The 16,008-nt window shown below is 40.8% G+C and overlaps 1 protein-coding gene across 1 annotated transcript in view; it reads left to right on the top strand.

Moving 5' to 3' along the window:
* Nucleotides 1–11,766, top strand: part of LOC115042399 (collagen alpha-1(XI) chain) — a 33,326-nt gene extending 21,560 nt beyond the window's left edge. The window contains exons 39-66 of the mRNA XM_029500612.1: nucleotides 49–138; nucleotides 222–275; nucleotides 453–560; nucleotides 751–858; nucleotides 952–1,005; nucleotides 1,103–1,156; nucleotides 2,302–2,409; nucleotides 2,516–2,569; nucleotides 2,946–2,999; nucleotides 3,077–3,130; nucleotides 3,244–3,297; nucleotides 3,401–3,508; nucleotides 4,560–4,613; nucleotides 5,231–5,284; nucleotides 5,403–5,456; nucleotides 5,658–5,711; nucleotides 5,796–5,903; nucleotides 6,420–6,473; nucleotides 6,892–6,945; nucleotides 7,025–7,132; nucleotides 7,463–7,516; nucleotides 7,603–7,638; nucleotides 7,736–7,789; nucleotides 7,909–8,227; nucleotides 8,448–8,560; nucleotides 8,747–8,815; nucleotides 10,105–10,338; nucleotides 10,424–11,766. Of these exons, the coding sequence (XP_029356472.1) occupies nucleotides 49–138; nucleotides 222–275; nucleotides 453–560; nucleotides 751–858; nucleotides 952–1,005; nucleotides 1,103–1,156; nucleotides 2,302–2,409; nucleotides 2,516–2,569; nucleotides 2,946–2,999; nucleotides 3,077–3,130; nucleotides 3,244–3,297; nucleotides 3,401–3,508; nucleotides 4,560–4,613; nucleotides 5,231–5,284; nucleotides 5,403–5,456; nucleotides 5,658–5,711; nucleotides 5,796–5,903; nucleotides 6,420–6,473; nucleotides 6,892–6,945; nucleotides 7,025–7,132; nucleotides 7,463–7,516; nucleotides 7,603–7,638; nucleotides 7,736–7,789; nucleotides 7,909–8,227; nucleotides 8,448–8,560; nucleotides 8,747–8,815; nucleotides 10,105–10,338; nucleotides 10,424–10,570 (2,466 nt within the window). The 3' untranslated portion in view covers nucleotides 10,571–11,766. The remainder of the gene's footprint in view (nucleotides 1–48; nucleotides 139–221; nucleotides 276–452; nucleotides 561–750; nucleotides 859–951; nucleotides 1,006–1,102; nucleotides 1,157–2,301; nucleotides 2,410–2,515; nucleotides 2,570–2,945; nucleotides 3,000–3,076; nucleotides 3,131–3,243; nucleotides 3,298–3,400; nucleotides 3,509–4,559; nucleotides 4,614–5,230; nucleotides 5,285–5,402; nucleotides 5,457–5,657; nucleotides 5,712–5,795; nucleotides 5,904–6,419; nucleotides 6,474–6,891; nucleotides 6,946–7,024; nucleotides 7,133–7,462; nucleotides 7,517–7,602; nucleotides 7,639–7,735; nucleotides 7,790–7,908; nucleotides 8,228–8,447; nucleotides 8,561–8,746; nucleotides 8,816–10,104; nucleotides 10,339–10,423) is intronic.
* Nucleotides 11,767–16,008: the final 4,242 nt, after the last annotated feature.

Consider the following 16,008-nt stretch of genomic DNA (forward strand, 5'->3'; position numbering starts at 1 on the left):
ATTTTTGTTTCTTGACTTAACTCTGTTTAAATTTCATTTTTGTTTCAGGGTGATCCTGGTTTACCAGGGGCAGCTGGGAAGAATGGTCCAGCCGGACTGAAAGGCTTCAGAGGGAGCCGAGGAGCTCCTGGAGTTATGGTAATACACAGAGACTCACCACGCTCTACAGAAGTTACTTAAATTTTTAATATTTAAATAATATAAGTGATTGATTTATCCAGGGGCCCCCTGGTTTGAAAGGAGGAGCTGGACCGACTGGACTACCAGGATCTATAGTGAGTTTTTTATTTTTTTAATTTTTTATGTCTTAAAATTGGATTAAAATTAAAATTAGTGTAAACATATAAAAAAAAAAAATTGTTTTCTTTTTTTCCTTTGTTGCTCTTACCACTTGATTTTCATGAACAAGAAAAGAAGTACACAGGCCAACATGCCGTTCTTTCTGTCCATAGGGTGCGACAGGTGAGAGGGGCCCTCCAGGATCTGCTGGTGGCATTGGACAACCTGGTCGGGCGGGATCAATCGGAGGACCTGGGCCGATGGGAGAGAAGGGGGAGCCTGTAATTACATCTGTTATCTCTGTTTCATTAAATTTCATGTATTTGTTAGTGACACTGCACTTCACATTCTCAGCACATGATGCATATCAGTATGGATGAAGAGCAAAACTTTGGTCAAATCTGCATAATCTTTGCGTTTATAGTATGCATGCAGAATAACACATGTGAAATGTGTGTGTACGTGTCCCAGGGAGAGAAGGGTCCAATTGGACCAGCAGGTCAAGATGGAGATCAAGGACCAGTAGGGATGCTGGGGGGCACAGGCCCTGCGGGGCCTCCAGGAGATGACGGCGATAAGGTAATCTGAGAGTCTGAGAGGCAAAATAAATTAATGTGTTTTGTGCTGCGGTGATAATGTGTGTTCTGTGTATGTGTCTGTGTGTGTCTGCAGGGAGAGCAGGGAGGTCCTGGGCAGAAAGGTAGCAAAGGAGACAAAGGGGAAGCAGTGAGTGCACAGCTGGATAAATGCGTCAAGCATTGTAATCCACGGACTAGCTCCCATCTTGTCTGAGTGTCTCTCTATTATCTCTCTCTCTCCACAGGGTCCTCCAGGCCCCACTGGAACTCAAGGGCCTATCGGTCAGCCAGGATTGCCAGTGAGTTTGCTGTCCTCTTTGTCCTCTTTCTCAGTGTCTCCATCCTTCCAGCCATGCCACTTGCGTTTTGAGGAGATAACCAACCATTCTCACTTTGCTCAGACATGGGGGTCAAAGCTGTATTGTGGGAGGAAATCAGAATACCTCAAGGAAACCCATGTATACAGAGAGAACATGATGTCTTTGGACGGTGGGAGGAAACCCACGCAGGGCATGGGGAGAACATGCAAACTCTGCACAGAAAGGCCCCAGGCCGGGAACCGAACCCACAACCTTGCTGTGGGGGCAACAGCGCTAACCACTGAATTCAGTGCTGCCCACTCTGAATTTAATAAAGTTTAAATGTTCAGACACATAAACAAACCATTCACTTGACTAGTAGCAGCTGCTTTGTGTTTCAGTGTCAGTTTTAGCTGGATTTTGTGAGGAAGAAAAGGTGAGAATTCATCGCTACGTGTAATTTTGCACCTTTCCGCCATTTTACTGTCACCAAATTTCTCTCCCCGTCTCAAGTGTTTCTCATGCATGTATGTATTTATTTAGCGCTGAAAACAAAAACACACCCAGGATAAGAAATCATTCGCAAAGAAATATGGTTTCCCTAATCCTATTCCCCATTAACAGAAATATTTTTATTTTCCATGATGTTCGAGAAATCGGCCATTATATAAATGACAGCAGCTGCATAGGCAAGAACATCGAGGTAGACAGCAGTGTACTCGAGGTAAAGATAGATAGTATAGCATTAAAAAATGCAACACAGCAAGGACATGGGAGAAATGTATATGCCATGGTGAAAAGGTTCACTCACATCTGGACCACTTTTAGGTGACAGCTGTGAGTCTGGTCACTGTTTGTACAGACCCCAGTAGTTCAAAAAACATCACTGACAAACAACAGAATTACATTCAATTACATTATATGAACAACTCAAGTCTTTGTTTTATGTCTCCTGTTCTGTATAAATAGACCTTTAAGATGCCCATAAGCACATTTTCTCTGACTCATTAACTGAGAGCCTGTTGGTCACAGACCACACCACTTCAATTACTATACAAGTAAAGACCCAATTTCACAGCACCTCTAAACATTTCAAAAATAGAGAAACGTTTCTTGCTCTTTATCTTTGTCATTCTGTGTTGTAGGGCTTGGATGGACTTCAAGGTCCCCGGGGCCAGCAGGGCATGTACGGTCCGAAAGGAGATGAAGGGCTCCGTGGCTTTAAAGGCTCTAGAGGCCCAATAGGATTGCAGGTGAGATTACACAAATCACAGGCAGTATTGAAGTCATGTCTTCTGAAAACATGAAGTGTCCTTGGAGCGCTCAGCTAATCCTTTAATCCTGTGTGTGTTTTCCAAGGGCATGCCAGGCATACCAGGAGAAAAAGGAGAGAGTGGACATGTAGGACTAATGGTAAGAGTGCATCCTGTGTGAAGATTTGTCTTTTAATTGAATTACATCTTCCTTCACTTACAGTTACACAAATTAACTAGATCATCAACTAGTCATGAGATGACTGCAGCTGTGACGCCTGTCAACATGACCACATCATTTTGATGTTAACTTTCATGACCTATTGACATGACAGCCGAGATGCTGTCAACAGAAAGAGAGACATAAAATCACCTGCTATAGTTTTCAAAACTGGCACATCTAGCTACGTACAACAGGTGTCGTCGGATGTACACTTTACGTACAGACTCACAAATGTGACTAAAAAAACTTCCCTTGCTGTCACAGCTTTTAATGGATAATTGTTATTTCTCCTACATCACAAATCTGATTTTAGGGTCCACCTGGTCAACAAGGCCCCTCTGGTTCTCAGGGACCTATGGGAGGGCTGGTGAGTCTGATTTATTCATGGTTAACTAGTCCAGCGTGTTTTTTGTGGAAAGAAAAACTATGATCTGTGTTGCACAGGGTCCAGTCGGTCGAGTAGGAATGATAGGACAGCCAGGTGTTGGTGGAGAGAAGGTAAAAAAAAAACCAAACAAACAAAATGAGCTGACCTTTTTAGATGCAAATTAAAATGTTTAAACAATCAATATTTTCCTAAATGTATTGCTCTTGACCTGTTTCTGATTTAGGGGGAGGATGGAGAAGCAGGTGACCCTGGGCCAGTTGGTGTTTCAGGGAGACTAGTGAGTTAGTTTGCTGCTTCTTTTTTTTTTGGCCACTCTATGGTCAAACACATCTTAATATGTTTTCCTCTCTATGGCTCACTCTGGTTTTATATTACTTCAGGGCGACAAAGGAGACCAGGGAGAGAAGGGAGATACGGGACCTCCAGGAGCAGCTGGACCTCCAGGAGCCAGGGGCCAACCAGGAGAGGATGGAGCCAAGGGCAACGCGGTGAGAACCGCTTAAGTCTTCATTGCTCTATTGTTAAGTGCCATGCAATACAATGCAAGAAAAAACACTGCAATACTGAATGATCCAATATAATGTTGCTCTGTTCAGTAAAACAGTGTTACTTGTGCTACTATCCCTCACTTTACTATGAGCTCCCTTGGAAGAGGAAACCACTGCAATTAAATATTTGATCAGAATACTAAAAATGCAATTATGTAGAAAAATATCATCTCAATGAAAAATGTATTTCTTTAAAAATACATTTTTAATTTTCAGTAACTACGAAACTGAGTCAAATAACAAGCTGAAACTATATCTCAGTGGACTTTTTGAAACTTTTCATGCTCTTCCAAATCATTTGTAAATTAAAAATATATTAGGTTGAACTGACCTCTTTGGACATGAACTAAATGATGCCGAAGCTTAGCCATCTCTGCTTTCAGTATTAGCAGTCAGTGAAAATTATGTCTTTAAGGTTCCTTTAAATCACATATTATACAAACAGATTGAATTTTACCTGTTTCTATCCATATTATTTTATTTTATTATTATTTTATATTTTAAATTTTATAAGATTTTTGATTAATCATACGTGATTAATCAATCATCACACGTGATAAACATTTAATTGCTAGAAATCATAGACTTTTGCAGTAAGTAATCAAAATAACTTTTATTAAATGGCGAAAGAGCTCATTTTCTTAATAGAAGTTTTTTTTTTTCCTGTTGCATCCCATGAGAAAATAATAAGTTTAGCTTAATTTGTTTATTTATTTGATAGGGCAAATAGAATTAAAAATAGTATCAGTACGAGGTGTGAAACTAATGTGTTGTACTTTGAATTTATAGCTACTGCTAATTTTCAGCTCTGGCTTTTGCGCAGTGTAATGAGAGCCTAAGTAATGGGACAATCAGACTAAAAGTTTCAACCTTCCTATCTCTTTCAGTTTGTCGACCAAACAGTCTCCACTTTTCTTCTTATGCTGTTGGCACACATTTATAGTCTGCTCTGACTTGTACAATAATAGTAGTTCCATTCTCACTTCCACAGGGTCCTATAGGTCTCACTGGAGACCTTGGACAGCAGGGCGAGGCTGGACCTAATGTAAGTGTCCGCTTTTTCTATTCATCCTCCTTATTCCCGTCTTCTTCATCCTTGTCTTTGAATTTACATTCCTTTTGGTAGTTTTTACACTTTTCTATCCAGTTGCCAGTTTATGAAAGAAATGTATCTGGTCTAGAACATGACTTTCGCCATCTAAAGCAGTAATTTGCCTTTTTGGCATCTTATTAGCAGGAACAGTTTAGTGTGTAATTAAAGGTATGCTGTTAGGGAAAATGAGGAATAAGTCACTAATACACAGAACTACTGCGCGTTACAAAGGACTTGTGGAATCTCTGTGTTCTCTCTCAAGTACCTGCTATCTTTAACTGTGGCCATTGAAATATATTCAGTTTACTTCACTTCATGAAAAGGAGATGTCTAATTTGACAAGATGTATAGCAAAATCAAAGCATTAAAAATACTCTTGACTTACATGTAGCAGCATTATATTTTTTGTAGTATTATTGTGTCTTCTAAGACCATAAAGACTGGCCACCATGTGGTGGAAGTCCCCTATCCGATCTCACTTTCAAGAAATCTTTTATAATCTTATAATATCTTTTATTTTATATTCAACTTTTGTGAAATTCTCCAATGCCTACTTTTTTTCTCATCAGGGTGTGGATGGTCTTGCTGGGTCCAAAGGAGATACAGGCGATCCTGGGAAATCTGTGAGCTACACATCATAAACTATTGACAATGAAATAAAGTCTTGAATTCATAAGAATTAAATATGACGTCAACACTTTCAATTAATGGCCATGTAACCTGTTTCTGTATATTTCTAAGGGACCACCAGGAGCACCAGGCGAACCTGGACCACCTGGACCTCCTGGGCGAAGGGTGTGTGTTTTTGTGTTGTGCAGTTTGATGAACACAGCAACTTTTTATTGCCTGTTAGATAAAGTAAAAAAAAAAAAAAGATATCTTTTTCTTCTGGTTGTATAAGGTTGGCATATTTTTCTTAATGCATTCTCACAGTGTGTGTCTGTGTGTATCTTTGTGACAGAATCAGGTTGAAATGCTTTATAATGTTGTTCTCAGGGCCACTTGGGAAAAGCAGGGAAGGAAGGAAAAGCAGGCCTGAAAGGAGTGAAGGTGGGTGTTAGAAACAAGTCTCTGAATAATAACTTCTCAATCCTAACATCTTCTGAAAGTCACTCTGTCCCCTGTTTGTTTCAGGGTGCTCCCGGTTTGGAGGGGCCCATCGGGAAAACAGGGCCAGTGGGTCCCCAAGGGCATCCTGGCAAGCCTGGCCCCCAGGGACTGAGAGGGATTCCTGGCCCTGCAGTAAGTTAGTTAAATAACAGCACAGAACAATTATAAGATAAGATGGTACTTTATTTATCCCAATTTGTTGTTTACAGCAGCAACCACTGGTTAAAAAAAAAACAATATATATATTAGTGATAATGATAAAGTGACAATGAGATTAAATGTAATTAGTTCAGAGTGCAGATTTTATTGCATCGACAGAGAGGTGTTATACAGTCTGATAGCTGCTGGAATGAATGAGCTGCGGTAGCACTCCTTCTTGCACTGCAGGTGCAACAGTCCGTTGCTGAAGGAGCTGCTCAGTTTTCCCACAGTGTCACGAAGGGGGTGGGAAGGGTTGTCCATATTGGATAACAGATTGGCCAAATCCTGACCAGCTTGTTGGGCCTCTCAGCCTCCTCTCTTGTCCCTCTCTGAACTTCCACTACTTCAGAAAAACCACTACATAAATGGTGGCAGAGGCCACCACAGAGTAGGAAATGCATAGAGGAGATGGATGTTAAGTTATTTATGTCTGTGTCTTTCTCTCAGGGTGAGCAGGGTTTAAATGGACCTCCTGGCCAGACAGGACTACCAGGCCCCATGGTAAGGTACACATCAAATAAAGGTTTTTTGGTTAATGTAATGGAGAGAAAATTCAATTCCAATGACAAAAGAACAAATTGACAATGAAAGAAAAGAGCCTTTTTTACTGAGAGTACGATAAGAACATCAATCAACCGCTTCTGTCTGTATGGTAGATATGACGCCACAGTCAGTATCCAGCTATCGTAGTCCAGCACAAAGACTGGGACACTTATATTAAAAGAACAGACATGAAAGTGGTGTTGAACTTTGTCTCTACCTCTCACTAAGATGGTGAATTTACCAAATGACTCAAGTAAGAATAAAGATAAAGAAGGAATGTATTGAAAATATGACATCCTCTTTTGTAAAAACAGAGGCTGATGACCCTTTACCTTCTTCTGTCATATCTGACCTCGCCATTACTCTATCTCTCCAGGGTCCACCAGGATTACCAGGACTAAAGGGAGACCCTGGCAAGAAGGGAGAGAAGGTGCGCGCTTGCTGTACACACACAGATGTTGAATTTCCAGTTAACCTTGACTTAAATCTCATTTGTGATATCTGTGCAGGGTCATGGGGGCCTAATTGGTCTGATAGGGCCACCAGGAGACATTGGTGAGAAAGGTGACAGAGGACTGCCAGGGAACCAAGGACTGCCAGGTCCAAAAGGAGATGAGGTGCTGAGAAAAACACACACAGGCTTTGGTGCATTTTTAACTGGTACTAGTTGGTTTGTGGTGTTTTGTTTTCAGTCATTTATGAGGGTCCTTCTTTGATGTTTCTATTTGTAAAATTCACACAGCAGAAACATGATATGAAATTGGCTCTAATGTTCTCCAAGGCTACTGATTGTTGTCGAAGGCAACATGATGGTACTGAGGCTTTTTATCTGTCATAATTTTTGTTTTGAATGCGACAAACAAGGTTGGAGAGTGAGACTATTTTTCTCACTCATTTTTCTTGTTCTGTTCATCTGACAGTTTTGTTTCTCTTGTGTTTTATGTCAGGGTGCAGTTGGCCCTCCAGGTCCCCTCGGTCCTCCTGGCCCCACAGGCCTGTCTGTGAGTACATGTCCTAAAACACACAGCACGGATTTAGTTGGTCTGTCATTATCTTAACTCCATGTTTCTGCCTGTCACTCTCACAGGGTGCCATTGGTTTAAAGGGCTCTAAAGGAAACCAGGTAACTGTGATGTTCATTGTTTTAGGAGATTAATTTAATCTGTTCATTATGTTACTCCATTTCAGAAAACTAATCGCTCTTGTGTGTCTGCATATAGGGTCCGGTTGGCCCCAGAGGAGACACCGGGCCTGCAGGACCTCCAGGACCACCAGTGAGTCTTCTTACAAACATTACTTACACTCGCCTCAACTCTCTCGTCATCCATTTTTACTTGTATCCATCTGCCTTCATAACTAACTGTTAATTGTTCTTCTCACCTCCTCTCCTCAGGGACTGCCAGCAGTTGGAATGGCACCTCTTCCAGAGCGAGGGCGGAGAAGGAGAACCCACGACTCTGTGGATGGTGCTGCATTTGAACAAGAGCAGGAGGAGGCAATCGATGGAGCAGAGGAGGAATGGATGCAGGGAGATCAGGCAGAGCGGGATGGTTGGATGAAGGAGAAAGCGGGCCGAGGCATGGAGGAGGTGTTTGCATCTTTGTCCTCTATGAAAGTGGATGTGGAGGGTCTGCGTAACCCACAAGGGACGTACCTCAGCCCAGCTCGCACCTGCAAGGAGCTCTGGCTCCTGCACCCAGAGCTCCCCAATGGTACTCACTTTTTGTTTCTGGCTATCAGTTTATTACAACTGTCTGTCTGCACGTCTACTTATTTTGTCTGTCTTTCTTTAGCTCGTTCCCTGTAATTCTGTCTTCTTCTTTGTCCGATATCTGCAGGATTTATTACTCATCTGTGTTTTTGTTGTTGGCAGTGGTATTAACCTTGAGTTTCTTGACCCCTCTGCCCTCCTCTACCTCCTTCTCTCTCCAGGTGAGTACTGGATAGATCCGAACCAGGGTTGCCATAGAGACTCCTTCAAAGTCTTCTGTAACTTCACTGCGCAGGGAGAGACGTGTCTGCACCCTGACAAGAAGTTCCAGTCGGTCAGTTTACACGCAGAGAACCACCCATTTAATACTAATCAGTTACATTTCTTTGCATTTGATAAACTATTCAACGCTAACAGGAGCCTTTAGCAAAAGCTGAATGATTTAGAGAGAGATTAAACGTTCTTAAGTCTCCAGCTTTGTGTCAACATGTAACAGACTTTTCTTGTTTGTTGCCATCAGGTGAAATTAGCTGCCTGGAAAGGTGAAAAGCACGGCACATGGTACAGTAAATTCAGGAAAGGAAAACAGGTATGGGATGATATTTCATCTTATCATTGCACCTATTTTTATGCAGCACTTCATGTAAAATTGCTTTTGATTTGATTTTGTTTCAATGTAAATAATACTGAAAAATGGGACAATATTTGCTTGAACGCCAGATAGAATCATTTTATCAGCTGTGAAGAGGCACTTCATTTTCAAAGCAGCGCTGCCAGAGTCAGCCAAATGCGTCATATCATATAATATTCAGCAGATATCACTTCATAATTGCAATGACAACACCAGGGTCTTTTTTCAGCTTTACTAACAAGCTTCAGATAATTTTCTATTATAGAACAGCTTGCTCGCTGTAATGATAAACAAGAGGTGTACTGATGCCACAAGGGTAGAGTTCCTTTCTGCCAAATCACACACACAAGGTTTGACTCATGTTCAGCATGGCTGGTTGGTCTAATGAACAAAACCAGCTGTGTTCAAAGGAAGGAAGCCTCGAGGGTTCTTGTCCTTGTTGCCTGACTGCTGATAAAAAGAATTTTAAGTGTTAAGTGGCAAACTGGTGAGGAGCTCAGAGTGCAGTAGCTATCAGTAAATCCCAACCACCAATGACAGGACGACCATGTCTAATTCTGTATAATAGAGAGCTGAAAAAAACTGATACGTTTTTTGTGTTTTTTTATGACAATAATGCAATAATGAGTTTTTTATGACAATAATGCAAATCCCCTTCTCATGTGTAATGGACTTTATTGATTCACTGCATACTCATGCAGATCGTGTTATATTGTTACCGTTACAGGACAATTCCTTCAGTTGTAGCTGCTACTCTTCTTCTCTCTTCTCTCTCATTGTCAAGTAAGCAGGGCCATGTCACTTTTGTACAGTTTGCTTTCAGGCTGCACAAAATGATGCCTTTTAAAATTAAGCTGAAATATCTTTCCGGTATTATTTGTCAGTCACTCCACCACTTTAGTCCAGAGTGAAATAACTCAATGAATGTTGAGATTAAACGATATCACTGATAAAGTCTACTAATTCCTGCCCTCAAGAGCCACCAGCATCTTGACATTTGTTGTCATTTTTCAGAAAACAGGAGAGTCCACAGTGAAATTAATCCTTGTGTCTTTGGTGATGCTCTGACTCTAGCACCATTTTTGTTTTTTCGTGAAACACGTTCACAGTTTGATGACCATTAAATTTGGACCAGTTTTCCCTGAGGCACTTTTGGATATTTTGTTTTGTTTTGTTTTTTATTGTTATTATTTGTCCTTGACATTGGTCTGATGTTTATGTGTGTGTGTGATTCTGGTCTTCTCCAGTTTTCCTACTCTGGGTCAGATGGTGATCCGATCCACATTGTCCAGTTGAACTTCCTGAAGCTGCTGAGTGCGACAGCCAGACAGACCTTTACCTACCACTGCCTCAACTCCGCCGCGTGGCTGCACACCGCCACCCTCGGCCACGAGCACGCTCTGCGCTTCAGAGGCAGCAATGGGGAGGAGCTAACTCATGAGAACACACATTACATCACTGCACTGTATGACGGGTGTCAGGTGAGTAATAACGACCTACATTTGGTCACAAACACGAACCATTAGAGGTGTTTTCTGATGATGCTACTGTGATTCTCTCACGCAGACACGCTCAGGGCAGGAGAGGACTGTGTTGGAATTTGACGCACCACTGTCCAACACGCTGCCCATCATTGACGTGGCTGTGTCCGACTTTGGAAAGGGGAACCAGAAATTTGGTTTCCAAGTTGGCCCGGTCTGCTACAATGGTTAACCAAGCCAGGGGAGCTTACAAGAGTAATTTAATGGGAAAAAGAGCCATGGACACTTTCTACATGCAGGGAGAGAACGACATTCAGGACTTACCTGGTGCCACATATTTATAAGTCCATATAAACCTACAACAGTGTTCCTTCAAATAGACATTAAGTCTGTCATACACACATCTATTCACTCAGCCTCATTAATTCATGTATTCATCACATGCCTTCTCTCAGCACACTCACATACAGTATTGTGTTTTCAGGGACAAAGCGTCCTCCTCAAACATTTTTCTCCTCTTTGCAGGAGTGAGTCGTGCTCTTACAGATTCATCCACATCTGCTTGTTATTGAACTATTTTCACGTGATCATGGAATTTCATTTTCAAAAATACAGAAATACCACATTTCACAAAACTCCCACCCAGTTTTTCTGTGCCATCATCAAACCTCATTGTTTTTGTGTAGTTTTTGTTTGTTGTAATTTTGTTGTTATAATTATCTATTATGTAATGTATATTGGAGTGTAAGTCACCATGGTGCTATTATGTTGCTCCCTGTGGAGTACATTTCTTTGTAAAAGGGAACTGGGGCAGTGCATTTTTTTTTTAATATTGTGAAGCCGTGTTTTATATTTTTTTAACATAACAAACTAAACTGTGGTAGACAATTGCCTCAAGGCCTTTTTATGCATAGTTGTGTGGGGAATTGCCTTAGTAACATATTTTAATAAACGTACATAATGTACATTTAAGTTAATATGAGGAGATTTAGTTTTATTGGATTTATTGGTTGAACTCAGTCGATGGAGTGAAGATTAAAGAAGCGGACAGACACACCTGCCACTCGCAGGCCTGCACTTTAATATGTTGCTCCAGATTGCCTGATGGTCATCATGGAAGGTCAAAACTATTTTAACATGTAGCACTGTTTGTTAGGTGGCTGGTCAGCTTGTTCACCACTTCTAGACTGAAACATCTGGAACATCTTGAAGTTATTGTCCACATTGAGATGATGTTTTGTACAGCAACAGCAATTAATGCCTCGACACTTCCTCCCCCGCCGCCATAAACTTAACATCTTTGGTTAATGATGAACGACAGATTTTGTCTTTTCTTCTTGGTCGTTCAAATCTCAACTCACACTTAATGCTGTACAGACGTTTGTGGTTCCCAGACAATAAATGTTCTGTGGTGATCCCATGACTTTTCATCTAGTACCCACAACAGGCTGATCATTTTTTTTATTATTATTTTGTTTGTTTTATAGTCAAGAAATCTTACTATTTTGTGGATGCTTGACGTGACATTTAATGCAGCAATCTATGTCGAAAATGTATGTTTCACTCGTTTGGATAATACCTTCTTATTTTTATACACGCCATCACAGAAAAACTAGCAGTAGGCTTTTCTTCATAGACATATATTTCAGCTTCTACTGCTATTTATATTCCTCTTTAAAGATATGTGTGTAATTAATTTGAAAGAAAAAAAAAAGTAGTGTGACAACATACCTTTATAGCCACTGAAAGGCAGGAAAGATTTGTTGGATCTACTTCATTTAATGCACTTTAATTTCTCAGTAAAAGAAATTAAAGCAGCTGTAAGAATCATACAGATGTTGAAGGCCTGTGACTCCAGATGAAACTGGCTCCACAGTGCCTGAATATGAGGAGTTACAGTGGGAAAGCAATAGCTCTTTGTTTGGGTCAGCAGAACACAGAACAAGCTTGGCTTTAAAGCGAAGAACTCCTTGTAAGTCGCCTTTAAAACATCAAATTAAGCTGAGGCCCATTCCTACATGTCTGGCAGGCTCCTCAGTCTCAGCTGGCACGGAACCAGATTTTTCATTAACTTCAACTGTCGAGTTAAATGTATTAACGGGGTGGATTGTGGGAGTGTGTGTCGGCGTGTTGTGCCCAATGTGCTCTGCAGCTCCAGCATGCATGATTCATATTTCTGTTCCTTCATTTTCCCATTGTAGTGACCCTGATCTCTGCAGCACATCTAATGGCGTTTCCACTGATGCTGAAACTTTAATAAGAGGAGGCAGAGCTGCTCGTTTTCAGCCATGAAATAAAGATGAGCTGACATGAGAGTCGCTCACATTGTGCGTCCGGCTGCTCCCGGATCGGGACCTGTTTTCTGTTTGTTCCGTTTCCAGTGCAACTTTTTTTCACATTTGGCTTGCTGTCCCGGTTTGTTGCACCGAAGACGGATGTCTGAGCGGACAGAGAGCCAAAGCGACCAGAAAAGGTACAAACGAAGAAGTTTGTTTGCTCTGTCAACCGAAAATCTGGAGAAATATAAGCACATTTTTGAACATAGATTGAAGACATTTATTTCGCTGGAGGATAAAACTCTTACTATTAAATCCCATTGATGAGTAATTATGTGTGATTTGGTAATGCTAACAGGTTAGCATATTAGCTAAACGCTTACAGCAAAAGTTAGCTTCCACTTGTCAGCTTGTAAGTTAGCATTAACTGTTTAAAAGAAGTACTACAACAGCGGCAGATAATTCATTTCTTTATTTTATTTTTTCTTTTATTTTTCCAAATTCTGCCTTCAGTGATGGACTTTTATTTCCCATCCATTATTTCCTCCTACCGAAGTTAGCATGTTAAGCAGCTAGCTGCTGCCCACGTGTCATTTTTCCGAAAGAGTTGAGTTGCAGCTCTGCTTCTATCGTGAACAGAAAGGTGACGTTTTTGGCAAGAAAATGTGATTATTTAGCAAAAAAAAAAAAAACAACCTCTGACCATGCACTTTATAATGTTGTGAAAGGATGTTCGATATTTAAGTTAAAGCTGTAACATCGCCTGAGGAGTCTGGGCCAAAGTGTGATGTTCACCCAGAGAAGCTCAGTCTGTCACCCACAGCCAAACAAACCACCAATAGTGTGTGCAAACGTGGCAGCTGCTCCTCCTCCTCTCTCACCTTCCTCAGGGCAGCTGTCCTCTCCACCTGATGGCTGCCTGGCTTTCCTCACCAGGACTGTGTTGTTCCTCCGGCCCGTCCACACCAGAGGCCCAGGCAGGAAAGTGCACAGTGTCCTCAGGGCTCGTGTTTGGATTTTTTCATATGCCTGAGGCGAGCCAAAGCTCAATCAAAAGGAGGGAGACCTGAGAGGAAAGGATGATGATGGGTCAGCCTGATGTCTCTTGGGTGCTGCGGCTGCTGTTTGTGCTCTACTCGTGTGAGGTAAGAAGAACCCCCTCTGACTCTTCATCTTCATGTTGGAGTGTGTCGTTGCCACAGAGGCCAAAGTTTCCTCCCTTACATTAGAATCTGAAGGAGAAAGGTGATGGCATGTAATGAAGATCCCATCATATGCTGAAATCAAGTCCTGTCCTTTCTTTGCTTCAGATTTAAAGTGAGGATAGTAAATGCACATTTGGGCAAATAGAGTGTAACATTCTTTTCGGCTCTTAATTTTAATATCCAAAACATAAATATGTCGGGTTGAAAAAAAATTTCAATTTTTTTTCGCCTTGGATCTTTTCAGCATAGTGCCCAAAGAAATGAAAGCCGTGCATAAACTGAACTAGTCCGGCCTTCCGTCACTCTTGAAGTCACAGAATTGTACACCTATTTTCCTGAGCTTCTGTATTTTCAGAAAACTCCATTATATGCACAGTTTATTGTTGGACAGGCGCCTTTCCTCGGGCTTATTGTTATGGCTGATTATTTAGATTTTCAGTTGATTTTAATCTGTTGCTTTTGAAGGAGTTTTTGAAATCTAGCTTTCTGTTCTTAAAGAAAAGACATTGAATCCATTGAAAAAATGCATAAAGGGAAGTACTTGTGCCTGTGACCATAAATACCTTGAATGTGTCTCACACCAGTCAGTTGTCATGTCTCCCGATAGCTGTGTTACCCATAAGTGCTGCTGATTGAAATATTAATGTTAGTTCTGCATATTTGCTGAGGGTTGTTTTATGTATAATCCATGTGTGTCCTCAGGGCTCTTTACAGGGATGCATGATTATGTAGCAGCTGATATGAACAAAGGCAATATAAAACATTTAATGTTGTTAAATTGTCAACACAAATTCACTCCGGGTGTGAAGCGCAGACCGGCAATGTTTTTTTTTTTTTGTTGTTGTGTTGCACCCCAGAGATGCTCATCATAATGTGGTCCCCTGAGAAACGCTCTCACATCATCTATCAGCAGTAGGCTACTCTGAGCACCTCTAGGATCATAGGCAGGGTGCCTCTTTAACCACACAACTTCACTGTCAGATCTCCAAAGAGTCTCTTAAGATTTCTTCTATTGTTTTTGAGTTTTACCCCCAAATTAGTCAGTTTACTATCTAAAATAATGTAATGTGTATTTCATTGTCTGTGAAAGACAAAAGACAAACGAAGTTAATATTTCTCCAAAATGGGCCAGCTCAGTTTTGAACAAGTTTTGAACAAAAGGAACTATAACCCTTTTAGTACTTTTAGACATGATGGGTTTTAATGAGATCTGAACAAAAGGAAAACTTTATTCAAAAGAGTTGAAAGGGAAAGGCGGCGGAGTGTGCTGGACAATGTGGATATCCCAATTCCCTTATTTGATAGCTCCTTGCTCCTCAGTCCCGCTTGACCCAGAAAATAATGTTGGCTAGTGTCTATTTCTGCTTTGAAAGGAAAAGGAGGCCTCTGAGGAGCAGTTAGTGGTTGGACTCTGCAGCTCATTGAACTTACATGACATTTTATCACTGCATCACCTTAGTTTAAAAATGAAAGTAGGCGAAGAAAAGAGAGAATTGTGCTTTAAATGCTATTTTACAAAACAACCTTAAAGAGTAAAGAACTGTTCTTTCATTAGAAAGATTTTAATCTTGAACCTCCTGAGAGCTGAGTTATTTAGTATGCATATTGTTGGGACTTGCTGGCCATTTTGATTTTACACTGATCATTGTAATGTGCTTTGGCAACTACAAGGTGACAGAAACAGCTGTCCACTAATGAGGCTAACAGGTCTAAGTTAAATGAAATTAAGTTTAATGGCAAAAATAACACAAAATGGAACACCCTCATCCGAGGATACAGGCAGAGTCTTAGGAGGTTATAATCTTCTGTTCCCATTGAACTTAAACGTGCTGATGTTTGACAAACATTAAAAGAAAAAAGGACAAAGCAATGCCAAGGTGATAACTGCAGCTAATCTAGTTTAGTCGCTGCCGTCAGAAGCGGCCTTCATCTGAGATGACACTTTGGAGAAAAGGTTATTTCACATCTTTTCCTTGGACCTCTCCTCCCGCTGGAGGTGGGAGGGAGTAAAACGTGAAGAAAAGAGGCCAGCGAAGTGTCAACAAAACACAGCAAATAATATGAAATGGAAATGAATAATTTAATGTATTCATTTAATCAATGAATTTTTTTTAATTAATATTTAGAAACTTAAGAAAAGAAATAAATTTGTCTGCTATTGTTACGAATTATTCATCCACAATGTGACA

This window comes from Echeneis naucrates, chromosome 1, assembly GCF_900963305.1.
Source record: "Echeneis naucrates chromosome 1, fEcheNa1.1, whole genome shotgun sequence".
Lineage (NCBI taxonomy): Eukaryota > Metazoa > Chordata > Actinopteri > Carangiformes > Echeneidae > Echeneis > Echeneis naucrates.